The following is a 17592-nucleotide window of genomic DNA, read 5'->3' as shown; positions in this document are numbered from 1 at the left end:
CAAAACTCACAAAGAACCTATGGAGTAGACTATATGCAATTATTACATAATGCCCTAAAAAGCATTTATTCCATATGTCTGGCTCTTGAGTGAGACTTGACTCTTCTCTTCAGCTGGCAATGAAGTCTGGCTGCCGTAACATTCACATGGGAATCCGCCCTGGAGTGCTCCTAACCTTTTCAGTTAATTTAAAGTGCTAAAAGAGCTTTCTTATAAATTGTGTCAAAGCAACCCAGTAGATCTAATTAACAGTGACATGGCTTAGGATATAATTAGCAGACTGGACCACCACATTGTTTCTCCTCAGCGATGCTATGAACGATGAGAGACCTAGCCTGCTTTGGGAGAATGTGAATGTGTACTCAAGAATCTGTACTAGTCTCTACTTTGCAGTATCCAGGCTGAACCCCAGTAATACAGTACAAATCCCATGATAATTGTGTAAAGTAACCGTCCCATAGCTAGAGGTTTATTTACATTATAAAATCTACCTGTAAACATTACGCAACTTCCTTTGGTAGCTCACCTGACCTATTTTATTTCCGTAGCAGAGATGCCACACTTCAGACCTTTGCAAAGGCCGTCCATGAGGAAGGCCGTCTGAACAAAACGTGTTTAGTGTTAGGCTATTTATTTAGGGTTTTCTGTTTAATTGAAGATAACCATGAAAGCAAAAACCTTGTTTGGGACGTATGTAGTTATACTCCAATTATGTTTCTTAAGATGTCATTCTTTCTCCTTTTGTTTGGATTACCTGTCTGGAACACCTTTTGTTTCATCTGTTCTTGGACTACTACTCACAGGAAATAAGGGATTCTCATGACAACGTCACCCGTGGCTTGTTTTTCACAGCGCATTTCTTAGTGATGGTGATGACGTTCTTCATTCTGTCCCTCAGCTGCTGTGACTGCTTGGCTCGTATGTGTCGGAGGACGAAGGAGCTGAAAGCCCGGACAGTGTGGCTGGGCCACCCGGAGAAGTGTGAGGAGAAGTACCCCAAGAACGCCATTAAAAACCAGAAGTACAACTTCTTCACCTTTGTGCCTGGGGTGAGTTTGCACACAGTGCTGAATGTTAGCTTATCTATCAGGATGCGCTTTAGACATATTTGAAATGTGTCGTTCTAAAGGACAAAGTTAAAACTTATTACGAACTTTTATATTAGATGTCATGTACCAATTTATAACAGTTCAGGGTGCATACAATTCCAACATATATTTAGAAAAATGTATAGAAGAACATGCTGTGAAGAAATTGCTGTCACGAACTGAGGTGTAATGTTAAGTTTCCAACAAAGCGCAGATCAACCAAAGCTCAGGCTTTATGATGAAGAGACTGGTCTTCAGCCAGTGTCATGAAACTGTCTCTCAGAAACATATTCTCATCCATATTGAGCCAAACTCTCTGCTTTTCTCCTACACTTTGAATTATTAAATGGTTTAGCAGTATGCTTTATCCTAAAGGTCAAGGAGTTCATTAACTATAGAGCGTCATTCATTGATCCCATTGCCTCTAATAATCTGGGACTGGAAGCAAGCGCTCATCATTGTGATCATTACAAAAAAAATGAATTTGGCTATCTGTGGGAGTCTAGTGTACTCAAAGCATGCGCAGACCAACTGGCAAGTGTCTTCACTGATATTTTCAACCTCTCTCTGATCGAGTCTGTAATACCTACATGTTTCAAGCAGACCACCATAGTCCCTGTGCCCAAGGAAGCTGGGGCCAAGCTTCCTGCCATCCATGACCTATATACTAGGCGGTGTCAGAAGAAAGCCCCAAAAATGGTCAGACTCCAGTCACCCAGGTCATAGACTGTTTTCTCTGCTACCGCACGGCAAGCGGTACTGGAGCGCCAAGTCTAGGACCTGTATATAGCCTCGTTATTGTTAATTTATTGTTACCTTTTTATAATTTTCTACTTTAGTAAATATTTTCTTAACTCTTTCTTGAACTGCATTGCTGGTTAAGGTCTTGTAAGTAAGCATTTCATGGTAAGGTCTACTACACCTGTTGTATTAGGATCATGTGACACAGTTTGATTTGATCTAACCCATCCGGTGTGCTATGACTGTTATCTGCGTTCTTTCTTCAGTGCAGATATTCACTCATCATTTTCTTATTCTTCTCAGGTTCTCTACCAGCAGTTCAAGTTCTTCCTCAACCTGTACTTTCTAGTGGTGGCCTGCTCCCAGTTCGTGCCATCCCTAAAAATAGGGTACTTGTACACCTACTGGGCACCTCTGGTAAATGTGTTTTTCACTTTTCAGGATTAGTGTGAATGCTTTGTGTAGGCTAACCTTTGTGTTTTTGAACACACAAACTGATGTTGTCCCAGTCCTAAATATGAACACACTTGTATTACATCCTGTCAGTACTTGTTATGTGTGTTAAATGTCAACAGTGTGTTTTTATTTCTGCCACCCAGGGCTTTGTGATGGCTGTTACAATGGTACGTGAGGCCGTGGACGAGGTCCGACGGTACCAGCGGGACAAGGAGATGAACTCCCAGCTCTACAGCAAGCTCACAGTGCGAGGTTCATAACAAAACATGTTTCCTCCTCCGTATGGATGGAGATACTACTGTAACTGTTATGGAAATGGCTACTCCTCTGTATGGATGAAGATACTACTGTTATGGAAATGGCTACTCCTCTGTATGGATGAAGATACTACTGTTATGGAAATGGCTACTCCTCTGCTCACACTTGATTGGTCACATGATGCTGAATGATATTGTAGTTGTACTTAAGCTTGCCCCATGCAATTAAGGAACAACACTCACAGGGTTCTGCATTCTAACGAAAGTCATTCTACTTGCTGTAATTGCATTGATTTCTTTCCAAGACTGCAAACAGTTGTGTGTGTGTGAGGATATCCTCTAGTGTGATATCCATGACACGGGAGAGGGATGTCAGTTTCACACACAGAATGTGTGTATGTCTAGTGCAGGGATGGGCAACTTGGGTGGGGGCCATAAAAAAGGGTCTCGTGGGTCTGCATACACACATCCCCCCACACCTTGCGGGAAAAACATTTTAGCGGCCGCCCTCGTGACAGCAATGATAACAGCATTTAAGTTTCCTGAAATTCTGCACATTTTGCCATGGGGTGTAGAGAAAATGTTGTTGTTTTTTAAAGCAAGTTCGCTGCAATTCCACATATTTTGCCATAGGATGGAAGCAAATATTTTTAGTTTTTAATATGATAACTGATGATCAGTGGGCCCCACCCCAGTCGGTAATTCGACCATGCTTACTACACGATTAGATGGCTGGCCATTGATGATCAGTGGGCCCCACCCCAGTCGGTAATTCGACCATGCTTACTACACGATTAGATAGCTTGCCACTATACTAACTTACCAATCTAAAAAATATTAGCTGACATGGGCAAATTGAGTGACTGCTGGTTGTGCATCAGCAATCAAATGTTGAAATTGCACATGTATTTTGTTCTAACTCTCAAGAGCCCCCCCCCCCCCCTAAAAAGAAATCCCCCAAAAATGAATGAATTAATGTTTTGTTTGTTGTAATTGGTCCTCGGCCCACAAAAGGAATGCGGGTCGACAGTTTCCCACACCTGGTCTATTGTGTGTGTGTCTGTCTGTCTCTCTGTCTCTCTGTTTGTCTGTCTGTCTTTCTGTCTAGTGTGTCTATGTGTCGGAAAGAGGGTAGTGAATGGATATAATTGAGAGTGACCTGGTGTGCCCATGTTTTTGTCTATGCCTCAGACCAGGGATCAGAACAGAAGGGTATTACATTTGCATGGGCAAGGTAATCAATCTCTTCAAAGTTGAGGGAGTGAGAAGAAGAGTGATGGAAAAACAGGGTTGTGGTTTTAAGAGTCAGCATCATTTTCAATGACCAAAGATCAATACATGCATTTTATTTCACCTCTGTTTAAACATTCATAGTGTGTCTTATGAGGTAGTCAATCTACAGTCAATGTGTCTGTAAAGGAGCCACTTTAGAGATTGCTTTCTGTGTTTCTGTCTATTTACAGACATTTGATCTTGGTTCTCTTTATTTTTCCCTCAGGTAAAGTTCAAGTGAAGAGTTCTGACATACAAGTTGGAGACCTCATCATAGTTGAAAAGGTGGGTCTCTTATAGCTCTTGTGAGCAATGTTGCAATCCTGTAAATTCACTTTGTGTTTGAGTATCATATGGCCCTAAGTGATTCATATGACTGGATCACCGTAACTGCCTAGTCAGGGAAGTGACCTTGTTCAATTATTCAGGAATATCCCAGGACTACTGTTACTGCGCTCGCTAACATTTTGACAACCATACTAAGCTCACTTAGTGGCCTTAGTTGACTAGCTAGTTCTCACCTCATCTTTTTCTGTTTTTTATCTCATTATAATGTTTTGTTGCAGAACCAAAGGATCCCTGCAGATATGATATTTCTAAGGACATCAGAGAAGACTGGTGGGTTGTAGGGTCTCAGTGTCTGTAACATGGAATAAACACAACATTCCCAAAGCACAACAAATACCATCAGTGTAATTATACTGAACAAAACTATAAACTCAACATATGACCATTTCAATGATTTTACTGAGTTACAGTTCATATAAGGAAATCAGTCAATTGATATAAATAAATTAGGCTTGAATCAATTGATTTCACTTGACTGGGCAAGGGAGTGGAGCTAGGCCCAGCCAATCAGAATGAGTTTTTCCCCACAAAAGGGCTTTATTAAAGACAGTAATGCTCCTCAGTTTCATCAGCTGTCTGGGTGGTTGGTCTCAGATGATCCCGCAGGTGAAGAAGCTGGATGTGGAGGTGCTGGGCTGTTGTGGTTAGACGTACTGCCATTCTCTAAAATGACATTGGAGGCAATTTATGGTAGAGAAATTATTCCTGCAGTCAGCATGCCAATTGCATGTTCCTGCAAAACTTGAGACAGCTGTGACATTGTGTTGTGACAAAACTGCACATTTTAGTGGCCTTTTATTGTCCCCAGCACAAGGTGCACCTGTGTAATGAACATGCTGTTTAATCGGCTTCTTGATATCCCACACCTGTGAGGTGGATGGATTATCTTGGCTAAGGAGAAATGCTCACTAATAGGGATGTGAACAAATTTTTGCACAACATTTTAGAGAAATAAGCATTTTGTTTATGAAGAATTTCTGTGATTTAAAAAAAGTTTTTACATTTTTTTATTTCAGCTCATGAAACACAGGACCAACACTTTACATTGGGCATTTATAGTGTAGATAATAACGTTTGACATTAAGACTACAAAGTTATGTAGTCCATATAAATGATTAGGGGAAGGGACTGTTCAATTATAGTAGTGTTATTACATTATCCAGTTAGTAACTTTATGCTTTCCCCTGTCATGTTTATCTTGGCTAATATTTACGGGCAATTCTGGTTATACAATGGAGCAGAGAAAGTAAAGTCATGACAGTTCAAATATCCCACCTTGTCTTTCTATCTAATTCAGCTGTAGCTCACCAAAACAAACCTTTCCTGAAAAGTAAAGTTGAGTTTCATACAACTTTTACTAGAAAAAAAGTACTGTAGATTGAATAAAGATATCGGATTTGGGAATGATAAAGACCCGAACAAATTCTTTACAGTTATGATAGTGATGAAATGTATTTGATATAAACACATTCCAATTTCCAAAGCATTAGATATTCAAAACAGGACTGCCAAAGCCTGTCCTCACAGAATTAAATACTCCTCTCTTGTCACATTATAGTAAAGTAGCAGGATTTACCCTAGATCTGGCTCTCTGTCCAGAAAAACACAGATTATAATTTATCGTAGATTTAGGGACTGTCCTGTGACCTATATGTGTAATGAAAAACCCTGCCCACGAAAGTACAGTATTAATCAAAATCTGAACTATTTTGCATTTACAAGCAATAAAACAATCATGTCCACCTTTTTGAATAGAACTAATAAAGAAACCTCAACATCAATCCATGATTTTACTATAGATACAGTACTACAGAATGTAATGAGTGAAATGAGCCTTTGACTGGCGATAAGGGACAGTATTGGGCTCAGTGTGGTATTACTGACTCGTCTCATCAGAGGCCTCTGTGTTCTCTACCATCAGCTGATTGGCTGGGGAATGGAAACCATATGCCAGACTCCTCCAGTGACTGATGATTTAAATATCAATTAATCAATGGTTCCATCGGGTCTCGGGCTCCTCTCTGAGAGGTATCATGAGAAATAAAGGCTCTGGACATAATTTCCATCGATCTCCTATGTGTCAATATGCCCTCGCAGGGAGCACTGATGTCTTTATGCCCTCACAACATCTCAGTGGTGTTATGTGTGCAGAGTCATCATAGCAGCCATGAATCATCCTTGGCGATATGTTTTCCATCATGCTTAACCCCCTGGGCCCATTTAAAGCTGACCTTTAGCCTCTCTGTCAAATAGCCGTCCTCGTCCATCAGTTTCATATAGAATATTACCTCAGATCCATACAGTTCATGACCTCTAAGCATTTGTTAGGCTCTTGTGGATGGCTAAGTGGCTTTCTCATGGCTCTATATTGTGCAGTGCACACATGTTGAAAGCAGACATACTGTAATGGTTTGACCATTAGTACATTAATACTTTCAGGCTAAGAACTGATATTTATAATATGTATACATCTTCTTTCACTGTACTGCATATCTTTCATATTTTAGGTACTGACTAAACCCAAACGTCTCTGATTACACACAGTTATTTTTTATGAGGGATTAAAAGCATACCTACTGTAAAACCTTTTGTTTTTCTAGGTTCATGTTTCATCAGGACGGACCAATTAGATGGAGAGACAGACTGGAAGTTGAAAGTTGCTGTTGTTTGCACACAAAGACTACCTGCTCTTGGGGTATGTACATGACCTGTTCTCAGTATGTGACTAATATAACTGATAAATGTCATGTTATATTCAGTGATTATATTTTGTGTTATTAAAAACATTGTCAGTATTAGGTTGTTTTTAATGAGGCATGGAAACCTTATCCTCATGATAGCCAGAATGCCATAGAACACAGTACCTTCTTTCTCTACGATGAGATGATACTAAACACTTCAGATTTATGTTTGTTTTTCTGTCACTACTTAATGCGACCACAGAATTCAAGTTTCAGCAAGTCAACTGGGCGATTTCATTACCATATAAGGTTTCCAGTCGATGGGGGATGGCAATCACTTTATTACTTTTTACCCCAATTAAACCCGTCCTCCCTACTTATTGTAACAGGATAATTTTTAGAAGGCTGTGGGGTCATTTTAACGTTCAGTGAATTGTGACAAGCTTTTGAGAAGATCCATACAGTTGTTAACCAAATCATATTCTGTCAATTTGATGAGGTCTATTGAGCTGCTTGGTTCTATTTTATTAGTTATATGTCCCATGTGTTATGATTGAATGATCTTTATACAGGGATAACCTTTCACCCAATAACACTTGAGAGTGAATTGAAATTATGTTGGACAGAGCGGGAAAACAAAAAAAAAAAAAAAAAAATTCAGTATCGCTATTTGACCAGATTACTAATCGAGGTTACAAATTCTAACTTCAGATACACTTTTCTCATAAAATTCTCTTGTCCACATAAGCAAGTTATTTATTTGAACGTTTGATTCGGAACCCCATTCATTTCCTTTTTCATTTCCTATCTTGATGAGACATTTAGTCTGTTAAGACACTTGCTGCAACTGTGTCTCAGAAAGTGACATTCTGCCTCTATTGTGTCTGGCTCTAGAGAGTCTGTATTTCATCTGTGGGAGGCATCTACTGGCAACAGCTCTACACTGGGGCTGAGTAAGATAATCTGCATGTTCTCACCCTGAGAGCACTATGTGAGCATAACTGAGGGTACCTGGTGCATAGAGGCAGCCTGGCTGAATAATTTAATGTTTACAATCAATTATATTCCACAAGGGGAGTGGGTGACAGGTCACACAACTGAAATGGAGCTTTTGCACCTTTATTTACTAGGCAAGTCAGTTAAGGAAACATTCTTATTTACAATAAATGGCTTCCCCGGCCAACCCTAGCGACACTGGGCCAATTGTGCGCCGCCCTATGGGACTCCCAGTCACGTCCGGTTGTGATACAGCCTGGAATCGAACCAGGATCTGTAGTGCCGCATCTAGCACTGAGATACAGTGCCTTAGACCGCCGCGCCACTCGGGAGCCCCCAACTTGATACAGTTTAAGGGGTTTGGGATAATAGAAGAGAGTAAGGTAGTGTCTGTACTGTATGTGTTTGCAGTTAAATATTTTTTACGTTTTGGGTTTTTTACTGTGTCACACACACACACACACACACACACACTACTTTTCGCTGACACGATAATCCCATCCTTTTATAGCAGGTGTTATCTTTGGCAAGCCACACAGGTTTCTTCAACTCCTGACACTTTGATACTCTCTGGGATAGTTAGGAAGGCTTTTTATGAAGGGAAATATTTACTTGATTACTTTATTCAGGTCATTTCTACCCCTCTCTCAGGACCTCTTTTCCATCAATGCTTATGTCTATGCCCAGAAGCCTCAGCTGGACATCCACAGTTTTGAGGGAAACTTCACAAGGGTAAGTGGCTCACTGACATCACACTGTCAAACAAATGTGAAAGGTACATGACATGAACACAAAAATAGGATCAACATCACAAAGGGATATACCACGTTGACAAATGGCAACAATAAAGAATAGTGTGAGCAGCAGCAGCAGTATCTCCAAGAGGCATGGTGCTGAGTGCTGACATCACAGGAAGGTCCTCCTTGCTCTCCTCCATCCGTCCCCTCACTTATTTTATTTTATTAATAGCAGATTAGTGCAGCCCCCAGAGAGAGTAGAGCCCCAACACAGAGGGGCTTTGTGTATCGCCTTCACTCTTGGCGCCACACCAGGCTTAGTGAGCGAGCACTTCCTCTGCTCATTCATCCTCCGCGGCCTTCCTTTGCATAACATGTACTTTAGGTCCTGGCCATTCCCACTGACCCCCTTCAACTAAACGTACCTATTTATGAGGCTTTCCTTCCTCAAGACGGATATGAAGCTTTGTTTCTTTCAGTGTTCCCTACTTCTACATTCAGTGGTCAGACTCTGAGAACGATGTGGGAAATTATGTCAATGTCAGAGTGGGCAAGCATTCAGCCAACCTGCCATTTTATTTTTCATGCACCTTTTCCCCTGTTTTAATGAATTGACCGGATGTGGGGGCTTGGGTATCATAGTTATCATATCAGGCATGCCATTTGAGCTGAAATCGGAGCCTCGGCACTCATTCTGACTTGAGCTGTTTTCAGCGTACGTCTTTATTTAAGAGCATCGGGGGTGGGGGTACTACTCTGAATCGAGGCCCTCTGGGGGCTTATGTATCACTGAAATCTCATCTGCAACCCCACCCAGGACTCTTTTAAAGGAGCCTCTTTCCCCACTATTGCCACATCTTGTGAAAGTATAAGGCAGTAAGGGAGTATGTAGCTACAGTATGTAGCTCGGACCCATGGTAGCAGGTTCATGGAAATGAATGGTACTGAATGGCAGTCTGGTATTCTGACTGCACCGTCTGAGGATGGGCGGTCAGGTATTACCCTATAAAGTAACCTTACTTCTTGAATGTTGAGCGAAGATAAACATATTTTTTAATTTTCCCCTCTAGGAAGACGGTGATCCACAAATCCATGAGAGTTTGAGCATTGACCACACCCTTTGGGCCAGCACTATTGTGGCATCTGGTAAGTAAAAAAAACTTCTCAACTGTGTGGTTTATGATATGTTTACTGTCAAAGGCCAAGATAGGTTGACTCTTAATTTTCATTTTGCATTCAAAGTTTGCAATTAAGCTTTATCTAGACATTTCTGATGTGTAGTTGTTTATGACTTGGGATCACATTTTCCATCCAACCCAATGACATTTTGTAGTGAGATACAATGATTTGGAAATGGGAGATTTAAATACATTTAAATTAAATGTGTGAGCTTACAGTGTATAACTTTCTCCTACCTCAGCCTGCTAAGCTTAATTCCCCACACCACAGTTGTCTCAGTAGAAAGTGTTTGACACTTTCTCAGTCATTCTCCACACCATTGATCTGCGGTTTCCCTCTCTCCCTTGGCCTGACCTTGAACACAAAAACACACATCCTTTATTGCCCCCAACCCACCTTTACTTACACACACCTAACTTAGACCTCTGACATCATTCTTGTAAGGCTTTGTCATTGTCCACCACATAACTCTCCTTGGCTTTCATCAGAAGGACACTCGATAGACTTAGGTCTTTGTCTGGGACTGGTAAAGCACTCCTCAGATGATCATGGTTTTGCTCTATTAGGTGTGATAAGTCAAGTTGTGAGAAGTTATTCACATACAGTGGGGCAATTTTGTTTCTGATGTCCTTTGACAGCTCTTTGGTCTTGGCCATAGTAGAGTTTGGAGTGTGACTGTTTGAGGTTGTGGACAGGTGTATTTTATACTGATAACAAGGTCAAACAGGTGCCATTAATACAGGTAACGAGTGGAGGACAGAGAAGCCTCTTAAAGAAGAAGTTACATGTCTGTGATAGCCAGAACTCTTGCTTGTTTGTAGGTGACCAAATACTTATTTTCCACCATAATTTGCAAATAAATTCATTAAAATCCTACAATGTGATTTTCTGGATTTTTTTCTTCTCATTTTGTCTGTCATAGTTGAAGTGTACCTATGATGAAAATTACAGGCCTCATCTTTTTAAGTGGGAGAACTTGCACAATTGGTGGCTGACTAAATACTTTTTTGCTCCACTGTATTTAAATGAAATCTTGTCTGTGCCAAAACCATTTGTCACATTTTTGCCCTTTTATCTTCAGTCAAGGTGATTCATTACATTTGATTTGTTTCCTCACCGAATGTTCTCTCCTAATCTGTCAATAGTTTTCTCTTTACCCTTTTTCTCACCCAGTCGTGTCCTCTCTCTCTTCCTCTTAGCCTTTTTAGTTGGGGGATTGCATGGGCTGTATTTAAGTTTATTAGTGGTCTTGCTCTCCCATTTAAGCTCATTTAATATTAATGGCACATTCGTCTTCTGTAATAAGGGTGCCTTAATGAATCTGCAAATAAAGATGGTGGAGTATCGATTGGCTTTTAAGAGCTGCTTCCATGGGAAGTCCGGCCAGGGACCAGGAGCCTAGCACATTAAACCTCTGTCTCTGTCTGTGGGGCTACAACCATAGAGCATAGCCGCTCTCTGCGCTTTGCATTGTTTTTTTTCTATCTTTTAAATATCTAGGTAAGTCAGTTAAGAACAAATTCTTATTGTCAATGACGGCCTAGGAACAGTGGGTTAACTGCCTTGTTCAGGGGTAGAACGACAGATGTTTACCTTGTCAGCTCGGGGATTCGATCATGCAACCTTTCGGTTACTAGTCCAACGCTCTAACCACTAGGCTACCTGCCGCCCGCTTACTTGACAAAGATGAGTCTGAAATGTGTGTGTGTTCCAGTTAATGAGCAGCATTGCTTTCCTGTCTCTCTGTTTGACAGGCACAGTGATAGGGGTGGTGATCTACACAGGAAAAGAGACCAGGAGTGTACTGAACACGTCCTCGCCCAAGAATAAGGTAAATGTTTTTTGTGTACAGGCCGAAAGAAGTTGGAGATTTGTGTGTTATGTGTTATATGTGCTGCTTGTATGAACAGATAACCCATAACGTTACACCAAATATAACCCCTCTATTTTATTTAAAGGGGTTCTTTGGGGTTTTGGCAATGATGCCCTTTAACTACTTCCCCAGAGTGAGATGAACTCATTGATACCATTTTTATGTCTCTGCATGTTGTTTGAAGGAAGTTGCTAACTAGCGTTAGCGCAATTGTTAACTAGCATTAGCGCAATGCCTGGAAGTCTATAGGTGTCTGCTAGCATGCTAGTACATACCCATTGCTAACTAGCATTAGCACAATGACTGGAAGTCTGTGTGTCTGCTAGCATGCTAGTAAATACCCATTGCTAACTAGCATTAGCGCAATGACTGGAAGTCTATGGGTGTCTGCTAGCATACTAGTAGATACCCATAGACTTCCAGTCATTGCGCTAACGCTAGTTAGCACTGGCTCTTGAAACTACATCGAACTTCCTTCATACTAGACACGGAGACACACAAATGGTGTCCATAAGTTCATCTGCCTCTGAGGAAGTAGATAAAGGGCCTCATTGCCAAAATCCCAAAGTATCCCTTTAAGGCTCCCTTTATTAAAGATGTACAGTAAGCAGCTACAAAAAAACTGAAATGTTGTCATACCATTTATAAAATTTCAGTGGTGTTAGATTTGTAAGATTATAAGCCTCAAAAGTTTCAAGGCCCGTACAGCATTGAGAACCACAGAACTCCTCTCTCTGTTCCGCTGCCTTTCTCTAATCAGTAATCAATCACTGATGACCTGTCAATTCTAAAGGTCACCCCCATGCTAATTAACCTGGAGGGAAATTAACCAACCCAGGATTTAAATTACATTTTCAGCACAAAGTTAATCCTGCAGAATCCCCATTGAGCGTTTATTCTCCCCAGAACGAGGAGATTAATGAAAACGCGTTTCTAAATATAAGATTTCAAACCCAAGATCTTCAGATTAGATGGACGTGGGTCAACTGATAGAGAGCTATCGATTAGATCCCGCTGTCTGGCACTGTTTTGGCAACAGTAGAAGGAAGAATATCTCTGCCATGCACTGATATGTGTACAGAGTTCTTACCTAAAGATCTTTGCCACAACCACACTCTTCTGTGTTAACCTTTTTGTTGGTTGACACTCTCCTCACTATGGACATTTTTTGACACAAGTTCCTTTTAATAAGATCGCTGATGTTGCCGGTCGAACAGCAAGGGCCAGTGTTTTGTGTAAGCTCCGCGGTTGAGAGGAATTCAATATTTCAAGGAGATGTCAGAAGTGCCAATATGGAGACTGAGATTGGGGAGAAAGTCAATACAGTGTGGCTAAAGTCACAAGAAGGTTTTTGCCTCATAATCTATTGTGACACAAGCCAGCACAATGCACTTGATCTGAGTGACAGGACATCAGGTGTAGCTTCTCTATTTTTATTTGGATGTTGTTAAAACAGTACATCAACATTCTGTGATGTGAGACATTCCCCAACGTCTATTCCTCATCGAACCCTGTACTTATTATTTCCACTGGTTCTTCACAGAGCACATTGGCGGTTACTAGAATGATTTACATGATATACAAAAAGATCCGAAATGCTTTCTCTGCTGTTTTGTCTTTTTCCCTTTTCTTTTAAGCACAATCATGTGGAATGTTACTGAATATACTACCTGCTTGTTATTTTTGCCATGGTCTTAGTGTTAGGATTCTTTGGCTTTTGCTCAATGAATATGCATGTCTCAAGGCTGTAATTCATCATCAAATTTCACACAAACACCGCCGTGCAGCCAGATTAAATAATTCCTTTCACTTTTAATGGGTTTGGGATGAATGGAGTAAAATATGCACTTTTATTCATTGATAGCATCTTTAGGTTGAGGTAATTTAGTCCTTTCCCCCCCTGACTGAATGAATAGTGACTTCATCTGATCCTCAGCGAGCCTCAGAAAATGAAGATTGGTCCATTGTTCAGGCAAAAGGGTATCCTTTGCTTTTCAGCCATTAAACTGTGTCCTCTGTCTTAAATTTTTCTTAATTTTAATCTACCAAACCCCCTATTTTTCTCAATAGCTCAAGCATGAACCTTGTAGTGAGGCACTGGGGTGGGGGGGGGATATTTCTACCCCCCTCTACAGCGGGGGTTTAACTACAGCAGATAAGTCACTCACTGCTCTCTCAGTGCTCTCAGTTCTCTGGGGAATGGGGCTGGTAGGGGCTTAGCAGCACTGGAATTCACCTGCTTTATATACACCCCCATCCTCCCCCTCCCCCTTTTCAATCCAAGCTCCTTTATTTAGGGGGAGATGTTATGGTTTGCTGTTTTTGTTTGCATGGTGCGGAGATGAAAGACCTCTGTGTTCGGTGCTTTGCTGCGAGCCCTGCCAGAGAGGGGAAGGGCACTTCTTTTTTTGACATCATTTTCCCACATGCTCAATTGGCTGAGCGATGCACTTGAGAAATAAAAGAAAAGTTCGGACCTTTTGAAGGAAAAGCCATTTCAATATGGGAACTTACTCTTTTTTGGCTTCTTTTTGTGGTATTCAAGGAGGTTTGTGACAATTCAGTTTATGGTTTACCAGGAAGTGCCACCAAGAAACTCATCTCTGCCCAACAACACGGTTTGCATGATAAAAGACTGCAGTGGAGACTTTCGCCTGATTATTCCCGTGTTCTTCACCCTTGACGTAATAAGGTTGAGGAACTCATTATGCTAGGAGGGGATAAAAAAAATATGTCCTCTTGAAAGTGAGACTTAAGGAATGGCTTAAGCATTATTTGCCTATCAGTAACTAGCTTTATAAATTCATACACTAGGGATCCTGCTGTCTCTATATGAAGGAATACTTCTATATGAATGCCTTTGTCGATCCTACAGCTATTGTCAGCAGTAATCATGCGCCTATGAACCCGAGTTAGCACTGAAGTCCACTGTGTACTAACAGTATATCAGCTCAAACACAACCATCACCGTCATGTCTCTCTCTGATGAGCCTAGCAGTTTAGCAATAAAAACAATCAATAATCCCAGAAAAGTGCAAAAACATTGTCCAGATCAACATATGTATCCTAAGAAACAATTCACTGTATCACAATTCCAGTGGGTCAGAAGTTTACATACACTGCCTTTAAACAGCTTTGAAAATTCCAGAAAATTATGTCATGGATTTAGAAGTTTCTGATGGGCTAATTGACATCATTTGAGTCATTTGGAGGTGTACCTGTGGATGTATTTCAAGGCCTACCTTCAAACTCAGTGCCTCTGCTTGACATCATGGGAAAATCAAAAGAAATCAGCCAAGACCTCAGAAATAAAATTGTAGACCTCCACAAGTCTGAATCATCCTTGGGAGCAATTTGTGTCTGTGTAGGTAAGTAAATAAATAAAACAACAGTAAAAAGACATTTCAAAAAAGAGTAGCAAGGCTATATACAGACACCTGTTAGTCAGGCTTATTGAGGTAGTATATACATGTAGGTATCGTTAAAGTGACTATGCATATATGATGAACAGAGAGTAGCAGAAGCGTAAAAGAGGGGTTGGGGGGGCTAAACGGGTGACGCACTGTCGTTGCACCAAACCTACCCATAAATATCAATGCCTTTCTTTAAAGTCAATACACAATTATTTATTTTTAAACCTGCATATTTAGTTAATATTGCCTGCTAACATGAATTTCTTATAATTAGGGAAATTGTGTCACTTCTCTTATTTATTTTATTTTATTTCACCTTTATTTAACCAGGTAGGCTAGTTGAGAACAAGTTCTCATTTGCAACTGCGACCTGGCCAAGATAAAGCGTAGCAATTTGACACATACAACAACACAGAGTTACACATGGAATAAACAAAACATACAGTCAATAATACAGTAGAACAAAAAAGTCTATATACACTGAGTGCAAATGAGGTAAGTTAAGGAAATAAATAGACCATGGTGACGAAGTAATTACAATATAGCAATTAAACACTGGAATGGTAGATTGGCAGAAGATGAATGTGCAGGTAGAGATACTGGGGTGCAAAGGAGCAAAATAACGAAATAAATACCAGTATGGGGATGAGGTAGGTAGATACAGTAGATGGGCTGTTTACAGATAGGCTAAGTACAGGTGCAGCGATCTGTAAAATGCTCTTAAAGCTAGTGAGGGAGATGTGAGTCTCCAGCTTCAGAGATTTTTGCAATTCGTTCCAGTCATGGGCAGCAGAGAACTGGAAGGAAAGACGACCAAAGGAGGAATTGGCTTTGGGGGTGACCAGTGAGATATACCTGCAGGAGCGTGTGCTACGAGTGGGTGCTGCTATGGTGACCAGTGAGCTGAGATAAGGCGGGGCTTTACCTAGCAGAGACTTGTAGATAACCTGTAGCCAGTGGGTTTGGCGACGAGTATGAAGAGAGGGCCAACCAACGAGAGCGTACAGGTCGCAATGGTGGGTAGTATATGGGGCTTTGGTGACAAAACGGATGGCACTGTGATAGACTGCATCCAGTTTGTTGAGTAGAGTGTTGGAGGCTATTTTATAGATGACATCACCGAAGTCGAGGATCGGTAGGATGGTCAGTTCTACGAGGGTATGTTTGGCAGCATGAGTGAAGGATGCTTTGTTGCGATATAGGAAGCCGATTCTAGATTTAATTTTGGATTGGAGATGCTTAATGTGAGTCTGGAAGGAGAGTTTACAGTCTAACCAGGCACCCAGGTATTTGTAGTTGTCCACGTATTCTAAGTCAGAGCCGTCCAGAGTAGTGATGCTGGACGGGCGGGCAGGTGCGGGAAGCGATCGATTGAAAAGCATGCATTTAGTTTTACTTGCGTTTTAAGAGCAGTTGGAGGCCACGGAAGGAGAGTTGTATGGCATTGAAGCTCGTCTGGAGGTTAGTTAACAGTGTCCAAGGAGGGGCCAGAAGTATACAGAATGGTGTCGTCTGCGTAGAGGTGGATCAGAGAATCACCAGCAGCAAGAGCAACATCATTGATATATACAGAAAAGAGAGTCGGCCCGAGAATTGAACCCTGTGGCACACCCATAGAGACTGTCAGAGGTCCAGATAACAGGCCCTCCGATTTGACACACTGAACTCTATCAGAGAAGTAGTTGGTAAACCAGGCGAGGCAATCATTTGAGAAACCAAGGCTGCCAATAAGAATGTTGTGATTGACAGAGCCAATCAGAATATGGCTGCACACTAATGTCTCTTATCGATGACTGCTTGCGTTCTGTGCAAGCAGTCAGGGTATATGCAGCAGTTTGGGCCGTCTGGCTCATTGCGAACCGTGTGAAGACCATTTATTCCACAGGCCGTAATTAATTTGCCAGAATTGTACATAATTATGATATAACATTGAAGGTTGTACAATGTAACAGCAATATTTAGACTTAGGGATGCCATCAGTTAGATGAAATATGGAACGGTCCCGTATTTCACTGAAAGAATAAACGTTTTGTTTTCGAAATTATAGTTTCCGGATTTGACCATAATGACCAAAGGCTCGAGTTTATGTGTGTTATTATGTTATAATTAAGTCTATGATTTGATATTTGATAGAGCAGTCTGACTGAGCGGTGGTAGGCAGCAGCAGGCTCGTAAACATTAATTCAAACAAGCACTTTCGTGTGTTTGCCAGCAGCTCTTCCCAATTCTTCAAGCATTGCGCTGTTTATGACTTCAAGCCTATCAGATTAGGCTGGTGTAACCGATGTGAAATGGCTAGCTAGTTAGTTCCGGCGGTCAGGTCTGTACAGCGTTGGTCTGACCAAACAGAATCCATGCTCATACTGTTTTGATCACATGAACTGGAATATGTTCCGGGTCGCCTCACCGGTTTCATAAATAAATGCATAGATGTGATAGCGATAGTGACTTTCAAAACCTACCCGACTCAAAAAACGTGGATTGATGTCAGTCTTGTAGGGAAACTGAAGGAGAGAGATGCTGCTTATAAACAGGGCAAGGTGACCGGGGA

At 41.2% G+C, this 17592-nt stretch overlaps 1 protein-coding gene across 2 annotated transcripts in view; it reads left to right on the top strand.

Moving 5' to 3' along the window:
• The window catches only part of LOC139373406 (ATPase phospholipid transporting 9B), a 58541-nt gene that overhangs the window by 4589 nt on the left and 36360 nt on the right, over window positions 1–17592 (top strand). For both annotated transcript variants that reach the window (XM_071113870.1, XM_071113869.1), the window contains exons 3-11: window positions 899–1049; window positions 2133–2246; window positions 2429–2537; window positions 4041–4099; window positions 4381–4432; window positions 6763–6857; window positions 8491–8571; window positions 9647–9722; window positions 11510–11586. In XM_071113870.1, coding sequence (XP_070969971.1) covers window positions 899–1049; window positions 2133–2246; window positions 2429–2537; window positions 4041–4099; window positions 4381–4432; window positions 6763–6857; window positions 8491–8571; window positions 9647–9722; window positions 11510–11586 — 814 coding nt within the window. The remainder of the gene's footprint in view (window positions 1–898; window positions 1050–2132; window positions 2247–2428; window positions 2538–4040; window positions 4100–4380; window positions 4433–6762; window positions 6858–8490; window positions 8572–9646; window positions 9723–11509; window positions 11587–17592) is intronic.

This window comes from Oncorhynchus clarkii, chromosome 18 (assembly GCF_045791955.1).
Source record: "Oncorhynchus clarkii lewisi isolate Uvic-CL-2024 chromosome 18, UVic_Ocla_1.0, whole genome shotgun sequence".
NCBI classification, from domain to species: Eukaryota; Metazoa; Chordata; class Actinopteri; order Salmoniformes; family Salmonidae; genus Oncorhynchus; species Oncorhynchus clarkii.
The sequence above is the reverse complement of the archived record's forward strand: the minus strand, read 5'-3'. Positions and strand labels throughout refer to the sequence as shown.